The sequence below is a fragment of the Manihot esculenta genome, chromosome 13 (genome assembly GCF_001659605.2).
Source record: "Manihot esculenta cultivar AM560-2 chromosome 13, M.esculenta_v8, whole genome shotgun sequence".
Classification (NCBI taxonomy): Eukaryota; Viridiplantae; Streptophyta; class Magnoliopsida; order Malpighiales; family Euphorbiaceae; genus Manihot; species Manihot esculenta.
In genome coordinates, this window is record NC_035173.2 from 20,982,862 (window position 1) to 20,993,054 (window position 10,193).

At 30.2% G+C, this 10,193-nt stretch overlaps 1 protein-coding gene across 1 annotated transcript; it reads left to right on the forward strand.

The window, feature by feature from the left end:
- The first annotated feature begins 6,757 nt into the window (after positions 1–6,757).
- LOC110630340 lies at positions 6,758–7,254 on the forward strand. Its single transcript, XM_021777787.2, has one exon. It carries the CDS (start codon positions 6,890–6,892, stop codon positions 7,112–7,114), a length of 225 nt encoding a protein of 74 aa, XP_021633479.1. The 5' UTR covers positions 6,758–6,889; the 3' UTR covers positions 7,115–7,254.
- Positions 7,255–10,193: the final 2,939 nt, after the last annotated feature.

Genomic DNA, 10,193 nt, shown 5'->3' on the forward strand with positions numbered 1-10,193 from the left:
TTTAGCCCTTATGTTTGCATTTTTGAGATGATTAGGCAGCACTTTGAACTCCAATTCATGTTTCTCCATGGGTAGCTGCAATTTGGTACTAAATTCGGGCAAAACAAATTCTACCTTATCCGGAGGTTTGGGCAGGCATTGATCCGCATGCTCCTTTGGTTTGGACACTTGGAATTCCACTCGTTCCTTATGCGCATGGCCTGTCTGTGTTGGATGAATTGCTGAACTGGATTTGGTTTGCCCTTCTTGCACAAGGCTTGTCTGCATTGTTTGAATTGCAGGACTGATCTGCGATCCAAGCTGAAGAGATGCGGGTGGATCTTTGTCTTTCTACGTTTGGTCGCATTCCAACTGCTGAGTACTGCAGATTTTTTCTTTCAATTTTGGCTCTTTTTGGTTTTCTTCGTCTTCTTGGCTAGTCCCCCTGCAAAAATCATTGTTTAGCATATCATTTTAATTTATATAACAAACTTCTTGGTTCAAACAATCAATGATATCTAAACTATCAACAGATTCTGTTTGACCAGTTTGTTTGGACAAACAGTTTTCTGGCTGTTTTTCTTCAGCAGCTTGTTCTTGTACTTGTGGACTTTCATCATCAGCCTTGACATCTTGAAGCTCTTCCTCACTTCTTAACATTATTGCATTCATTGAGGTGGCCATTTGATCCACCTGCTGTTGGAGACTTTGCACAGAATTTGCTAATGTCTCCATCATCTTCTCAAGGTGCATGTTGGAACTTAGAGGTGGTGCTTGGGCTTGGTTTCTTTGATAGTTCTGGTAGTTGTTGCTAGCCCTAGCATAGCCGTAGTTCGGATGGTCTCCCTAACCTGGATTGTAAGTGTTAAAGTAGGGATCATGTCTTGGCTGGCTATAGAATCCTCCAAATGCATGTACTTGTTGGTCATCCTCATAAAGTGTAGGACATTGATCAGTTGAGTGTCCTGCATGTGCGCAAATCCCACATAGCCAAGATTGTTGAAGTTGTTGAGCTCGTTGAGCTTGATTTATGACATAACTTCTCACAACAGAGGTTAGTTCAGAGATTTGCGAAGAGAAAGTAGATGTACTTACCTTAGCCATGAATCAATTCTGCGATGGCAAGTTCTTCAGATGCAGATTCGGTGGTGACTTGTTTACTTAGTCTCCTGATTGTGCGCTCAATTTATGGATCGTAAGGCAAAGTGTCCTTGAGTCCAGATCTGGTCATGAAAGAAAAATAAACAAGTTAAATTAATTCCCCGGCAACGGCGCCAATTTTTGACTCGCGGTTGTCGAAGCCGGTCAAAAATAACCTTTTCAGTTATCAACAATTTTACAACTGCAGATAGTGGTGAAAGGATCGAATCCACAGGGAATTGAGAACTTACCTATCTTCCTTATCAAGACCAAGAGAACACACTGAAAGTAAACTGAAAGCAAAGTAACTGAAAGCAAAATAAAAATAAAGTGCAATAAAAGTAAAAAGGGGGTTTTGAGATTGATTGAATTGATCTAATGCTGAAAGCAATAAAAGAAAGTGAATATTAAAATAAAGAGATTTCAATAATGAGAAAGATCTAGTTGAAGAATTGGATCCACTTCAGTTGTTGGGATTGATCATTGACACTTAGTTTCCCTTGATAGATTCAATAGATTAGTTATGGAGATGGAAGATGCTTCTCACCACCATGTCTCTCCTTAAACCTAAATTAATTAGAGAACGTCCTCTAACCAATTACTAATCAACAAGTTTCCAAGGAACTTCCATGGGCCTTAGGCATCAAAATAACTGTCAATTACATTAAGAAATAGAGAGATCTAATCCTAGCTACCCAAACGCATGGTGATATTGTTAGATTATGCAACTACCTTAGTTTTTACACCAAGTGTTCTTATGTTTGAACAATCCAAGCAATTACGGACTCAAAATTATTCAAACTAATAATATATTACTTTGCAATCAAGAATCAAGTGGGCACATTGATCATAATAACAAAGCAATAATGGAATTAAGCATGAAATTGCACAAATATTGAATAACCAAAAGATAAACAACTTATGTTCAGATCTCACAATCCATAAAACAACCATAGTATCACCTAATCTTCAATTAGAATAAAAGGTTTCAGCCACTCATGGCTGAAACAAAACAAGAAAATAAAGAAAGGAAGAAGAAGAGATAGTGCCACTTGCAATCCCGTATGTGTGTCCAAAGGAGAGTAGGAAAAGCATGGGGAGGCTCCTTATGTGTCTTTTTTATAGTTGAAAGTGTTAGCCTAAGTCCTTACTTGTTGTCCAAGTTGTTAAGTTGCTGCCCAAGAGCTGCCCATGCCGCCCATATCCTTGCATTAATGAGGTGGAGCCTCTTTTTGAATTTTGAATTTTGAATGTGCAAGACTTGAGGTGGCATGTGTGTCTTCTTTGGCTTCTTTGACAAGCTGAATTTGAATTTCAAATTTGAATATGCATCTTCTAAAGATTTGGCTTCTTAAATAAAGAAAAGGGATTCTTGAAGATTTGAATTTCAAACTGCTCTGCACTTTCCTTGTTTGCGACTTTCCTTATTTAGCACTTTTCTTAATGAGCTGAATCTTGATTTTGGATTTTGAATTCTCTTAAGGATTTGAAACTTGAATTTCAAATTGCTTTCCTTATTTGGCTCCTTTCAAGGTGCACTTGGCATGCTTGCTCTCCTTTGCACCATTTTAGGCAGTTTTAGGGGCATTTTCACCAAATTGTCTCTTTACACCATTTTCTACATAATAAGATTAAAATCACAAAATTAGGCAGAAAAAGTATAAATTAACATCAATATATCATGATAAAATGGTCTAAATTATGCTCTATCAGTATAGCTAGGAGAAAAGGGCTACGCTAAGTTCAATGTGATTGTTAAAACACACAAACCAAAAGGCTACCAAGATTCTCCAGCTGTTGGGATGAAGCTGAGCAACAAAGAGCTTGTGAAACTGAAGGACCTCCATAAAGAAGGGGTCTAAAGGGAAATAGAGACCCACCTTCAATTGCTCCTCGAAGACCATGATAGTGTCGCCAGCAAAAATGAAGTCATTAGCATAGACGCGGGGAGAAGGAGCAAAATTTGAAAAGAGGGAGCAAAATTTGAAAAGAATCCTGAGGAATGTGATAGGTGCCATACAAATGATCCACGTTGCCATCCGAAAAGATGAACGGGATATCATTAAAGGAGCCACCCTCGTTCTCGGAGGTCTCCCTCAATAGAACAATGGAGGCTAGCACTCGGATGAGGCCGTCAAAGGAGAAGCTAAAAACCTCGCTAGGGGAGGAAAAGGCATTCCTATCCATATTAAAAAGACAACAAAATTATAGTAAATCAAGGACTTCAATAGAAAGGGAGTCGCAGAGTGAATTCCTCTAAAAAAGAAGTTGTAAAAAAATGCAAAAGTGATGCTTATAGAAGACGATGGACCCTTATAAAAGTGGTTTTGATGGCAAACATTAAATGCAGCACAATAAATAGTGCAACAACCGTCAAAAGGTTCAGTAGGCAAAGCAACATGAGTGGTAAGGAACTAATCTTGAAGGGCCATGTGTCCTGGACCTCGATAGAAGATATCTCCTTCAAATATGAAGAAATGAAGACTAATGGGGAATCTCTGATATTACATAACATCCACCCAAAGTAAGCTATAAGCTGTCACCAGAAGACAGAGGTCACGTGGCAAGGATCTGACAAGTGGAAAATACAGTCTCACTCGAGTAGAGGGAGACTCAGACACTTTATTACCATCATGACTTTTCATACCCTGATAGGCCGAATCTTGGCACAGAGTTACTGTTATCATGCATATTTCCATTTTGCTAGAGATAGAGAGATTATCAACCTATTAGCTGGCGATGTCCATTATCGAATAACCGGCTACATCATCGCCAGATTTTTAGAAAACACTATATTTATCTCCATCTTCTTACAGTATAAAAGGAGAACGATCTCATATGTAAATATATACTATCTCTAATACTACTCAAATTCTAAGTAATCCATTGCATTCTCTCTATTTTTCAAGATACTGACTTGAGCGTCGGAGTGGCTGTCATTGGCACCCGTCACCGCTTCACGTTTCCTTTCTTGAGATTCTACCCAATCACGTCATCAATCTAATTTCAGCTACATCAAATATAATTTTTTTAAAAAATTATGTGTTTGAATTTAATATTTTTTAAAAAACAAATTTTTAAATGGAGCTTAACAGAATTTTGAACGGTTGTATCTTTTCACCTATCATCTATTTTATATTTTTTTCTTTAAAACTATATTTTAAAGGAAATAACAACATTTCTATTTTAGCTTCAAGACATGTGATTCTATGATACATTCATCTAATAATTTAATTTCATTAATAAATACAATTTTTTACGTATATATTATAATCATCACCTATAAATAATAATAAAAGCAAAATTTTTATGTTATCCACCAATTAATATAGCTATATCCACAATTTTTTAATATCTCCATAAAATCATACAAATACAAGTTAAAAATCATCTATCATCATCGATTCAAAATATAATATATTACTCCCTCCATTTTATAATTTTTATTTTAAATTTATTATTATTATTTTTATTATTCTAAAATTATTATTCACTTTTATTTTTTATGTTATAGTTGACATATGAATCGCTACTATACGTTTATAACCCTATTTAATTTTATTTTATTTTAGTTTCTTTATTATTTTTTAAATCAGTATTTAAAATATCTCTTAATATTTAATAAAATTTAATGTTTTTAAGATGTATATAAAATATAGAAAAAAATTACTATTTAGTCTGTATAATATGAAAAAACTCACTAGTTAGCCTTCGAATTTTGAAAAATGTATTAAAACATTCCTAACGTTTTAAAAAATCTACTAGTTAGTCCCTCCATTAATTTTATCATTAAGTATTTAACTATTTAATCTCTATAGTTTTGAAAATTTATTAGATGGTCCCTCATATTTTTAAAAGGTTTACTAATTAGTTCTTTTATATTAAAGACATTTAGACTTTTTTAATAATATTTAATAGGTAAAACTAACGCAGGCCTGATTAATGAGTTTTTCCATAATATAAAAACTAAATAGTAATTTTTTTTAAAATATAATAGTTAAAAAAAATCACATATTTATCTTCACATTATACGGTTACATCCTCAAATATTTTCATCTTCTAATATCTTCCATAAAATCATATAAAAGGAAGTTAATATATCAATTATTAATTAATATCTCTTATTCTACTCTACTAAAAATTTAACCACAAAAAGGGATTTTTTAACCACATATGCAATACCTCTCTCATCAATGTACAAGAAGGCCTTGCTTCATTACAATTACACCAAAAACTTTCAATGAACTACCAAATGCTGACCATGATCAAGGTGGAATTGTTTGTGCCAAAACTAAATAATATCTCCATAATAATACTATTTATCGTCCCAGTCTTAATCTACTTACAAATATCAGTCAATTTTAAGAATAACATAATAAATAGGAAATAATTATTCATCCTAATTTTCTCTACACTAATTAGGATTTTGTACATGATTGTTGAGGGTCATGAATCGACTTTGTGCATGATTTTTTAAGGTCACAAACCGAACTAAAACATCATGTCAAATTGAATTTATTTAACTATTTAATTTTAATTTTTTATCAATAATTTAAAAAGAATCGAAATAGAATCATATAAAAGAATCAATTTTATTATTATTTTGATGTTAGTTGTTTACTATTTTAAAATAAATGTAAATACATTATAATTTTACGCTTAGCTATTAAGTGGAATTAAAAATAAAATTAAAATTAAAAATCTAAAATAAGAATCAAAATCCAACTAAACCTATACCGAAATTGTTTAAAATAATACCAAAATAAAATTTGATTTTAAATATAAATTTTAAAAATTAAAGAATTAAAGGTGTAATTTGATTCTTAATTACGACCAACCTTACCAAATCTGAAACTAATAGCCCTTACCACTAATCAGTAAAAAGGCTTTCTTAATCATACTAAGATTTTTTGTTACAAATCTAATAACATATGTAATATCCAAAAATTAATTATTAAGACATCCAAAAAAACTTGCCAAAGAATTGTAATTAGAATTAGAAAACATTTAATTATTATTATTATAGTAATTTACTTTTCAAATTTGATAAAAAACACAATTTAGTCCCATTTTTAATAAGAAATAATTTAATTATTAAGTTTTTATTCTATCACCAAAATAATTTTTCTATTAAATTAAATTTTAATCAACCATGAATAATTCTTCTATTAAATTAATGTTTCATTTAAATCATTTATTTTATTAAAAAAGAATTTAAATAAATTATTATAAAATTATGCATAATTTTAATTTATTCTAAAGTAATGTTTTAATTAAAAAATAAATTCTTAAATTTCAAATAAAAACTTGATTAATATTTAATTCAATGAAATTTCACAAAATTATTGATTTCAAAAATAGATAAAAACAATAAGAAGTAAATATAAAATGTAACATATAATATATTAAATTTTTGTAATCCAACAGTAAATTTTAATAGATTAATAAAATAAAATCTTATAGTTTTATAATTTTAAAGATAATTTATAATGTGATTTTTTAAATTTATTAGCTCGTTTTATTTAATATCTAAGATTTAAAACAAAAAAAAAAAAATTCTGCCATGTTCAAAACCATCAAATAAAAAACAAAGCATAAACAAATGTGAAAAAAGTAGTAAAATAATTGACAAACACAAACACCATCTGTCAGCCTTATCCATTCAATGAAACTGCTTCACATGGTCTTTCCTCTATAAATTGATTCTCTTCTCAACCTTCTCCAGTCCTCTCTCTTCACCCAATCTCATAAAAATAAGAGAAAATTTGAAATGGCTGATATTGCTATTATGGTTGCTGAGGAGTATGAAAGGAGAATCAAGGATTCAAGAAAGGTATCTGCAGATTCAGACATGAAAGTTGGCAACTGGATTTCTTTTCTGTCTCAGAGTGTGAACAATAAGGTTAGGCTACAGAACATTGAAGATGTCAAATGGGTTTTTCAGCCTAAGACCCAAGTTGCTCTTGCAGCTTCCAATGGCTTATTCTCTGCCTGAAATTTTCCTCTTCTTGATTTTTTTTTTTTTTTTTGAATTAGTAATTATGTATAAATTTTATGTTCCCTTTTGTTTTCAAATCTTGATTTGTATCTAAAAAAATTATGATCAAGAGGAAAATTATTGCATTTGCATTCTCAGATTTATGGTCGGAAACTTGGAAAATGTAATATGGGCATAATCCTTGCTGTTCCTTTGAGACATTGGAGAGTGGACAACATGAAAAATAAGCCACTGAGATTAAATTCATTTCTGAAAGTTATGTAATTAGACCTATTATTTTTTATTTAGACAAAAATTAAGTGAGCTTAATTTTTTATTTTATTTTATTTTATTTATTTTTTTAACTAATTGAAATTTAAATTGAGACTTTTATATTTAAATAAAAAAGTTAAAAAAATTTAAAATATTTCCAATAAATATAAATGACAATCCGTTCAACATAGGATTGTCAGATATAAGGATGTAAACCGGTAGGGTACCCGTGAAAATTAAACTACTCGAACCCGAACCTGATTTATATTAGTAATATTCGAACCTGTTCCGAATCCAATTAAAAATTATTTTAAATTATCTGAATTCGTCTCAAACTCGATTATTATTATCCGAATAAAACCCGAACCCATTTAATCTTATATATTTTAATTAATAATTTATATAAAAAATATTTTTCATTAATAATTTTCATTTAAAAAATTTAATATTTTTAAAGAGTATTTAAATTTAAAGTTTTAAATAAAAATATATAAAAAAAATTTATAAATATTATTATAAAATATATTTTTTATATTAAATTAATTATTTATATAAACGAATTCGATTAGTGGGTATTCTGTATATAAAATTTAAATTCGATCTAAACCCGCAATGGGTATTATTTTTAAAATCTAAACTTATTTCAAATCTGATTATAATCACCCAAATTCATTTTATTAAAATTCGATCAGATCAAATACTCGAAAATATCCGATCTGTTGCCATCCTAATCAAATGTAACCCATATCTTATCCGTTGGGAAATACTACCCATGTTTGCAAAACCTGTGGGCTTGTTGGTTACATTTTACAATGTTCTGTCAATGGATAAGATATTAAATCTCAATCAATGTGGGGTCCACCCACTGCAGGGAAACAAAAGAATCTTGCTTTTTCAGTTTTCTTTATAACCTTATATTTTTCTTCTGTTTTTTCTCTCTCTTTCTTATCACAAATTATTATAATGTTATTTCAATTAATTTCTAATTTAAAAAATATATTAAAACACGTTTAAATTTTAAAAAATATATTTTTTACTTTTGATGGTTATGTATTTTACTCTTTAATTATTTTAATATAAAATAAATTAATAACTACTCACTTAATTTTATAAAAATATTATTAATTAATTTATTTATAGAATATTTTCAATTTCTATATAATATTTAATTATTAAAATTAATAGATGAATTAATTGATAAATTTTTAAAATTTTAAAAATATTTTAATATATTTTTTTAAAATTAATAAACTAATTAAATGGAAATTAATAAAAATTTTATTTTATTAATTTTTAATTAATCAGACTGAAGTTTGGAAGGCCTGATAGTCGATGAAAATTATGGAACGTGTCGGCATATATTAACCATTTGAAACTTAATTTTTTAATAAAATTATGGAATAGTTATTATTAAAAAATTATGTAAATAAAGTTTTTTATAATTAATTGCCGCTGTTTTTAAATAAAAAGACTACTCGTTTTTTAGTTAATTCATATATATTCTTATATTATGTAGAGAACGTGTCTGGATATATTAACCATTGCTCTTTATAATTATTATCTTATTCACCTTTTGTTTCAATGATAAAATGAATACATTATCATAAACAAAAATAATATATTTATTTAAATACCTTATTGCTAATCTGTTGATCGTTACTTAATATTATTATTTATATGTTTTAAATATTTAAATATAATTTTATTAAAATATTTATTTATTTTTAGTATTAATTTAATTAAATCTCAAATAAAAATAAAATTTATAAAATTATATTATTATGCAAAGAAAATTATAATGTGATTATAATTGTGAGATTTCAATTGCATTTAAATAATATTTTTAAATGTTTCTAGTCGATATTATTAGCATGATTGGACAATGGTTGTAATACCCGGCTAGACTCCGGTATCGGAATTCCTACCGTCCGGTGGAATCTCGGATGTCGGAAACCTCTAGAAGGGTAAAATCATGTTTTCACAAAATATTTTAATGTGTTTTATGATTTTAAGTAAGAAGGAAATTGAGTTTTGAATGAAAAAGACCAAAGAGGCATTTCTAGGTTCGGCCGCCGAACCTCAAGTTCGGTCGCCGAACGTGGGATAGTTTAGGGGGGCAAGTTAGGCTTCCGAAAGTGATTCAGGTTCGGCCGCCGAACCTCATGTTCGGCCGCCGAACTTGTATGAGTTTTTGAGGCACTTTAGGCTGCCGAAGGGTGGTCTGGCCAGCCCCTATATAAGGGCTCCATGGCCGAAACGGGCGAGTTTTCTCCCCATTTTCGGCCAACGGTGAGTCCATGCTCTCCCATGGTTTTTTTTATGATTTTCGTCAAATCCTTTAAGTTTTAACAAGTTTTATCTTGGTTTGAAGATATTTGAGCAAAAAGAGCAAGTTTTGGAGCTTGGAGACTAAAGAGTTGATTTCTCCCCATCTCCAAGCCAGGATCGCCTTTCCTCTCGATCTTCAAGAGGTAAGCTTAGATCCAACCTTCCTTGTATGTTTTAAACGAGTTTTATGAAGATTTATGAGGTAGAAATGCATGTTTAGGTTATTATTGAGTTTATGGGTTTATGTTGAGTTTTTGAGCAATGTGGGTTGTTCATGTATGTTTGATGTGTTGTAGTTGGGGTTTAGGATAGTTTGAAGCCCCTAGGAGCTTATGTATGTGGGTATGCATGTTTTGGAAGTGTTGGTTTTGAGTTGGAATGGTTTGGGAGGCAAATGAGCTTGAAGGAGGCTGAGTTATGCCCTTTGGAAGAACTCAGGTTTGGCAGTCGAAGGGACTTTCGGCCGCTGAACCTGCCTGTGGAGGCCAGCCTTTGG

Bases quoted from the DNA above. Each gene is read 5' to 3' on its own strand.
- LOC110630340 (XM_021777787.2), top strand. From the start codon at position 6,890: ATGGCTGATATTGCTATTATGGTTGCTGAGGAGTATGAAAGGAGAATC.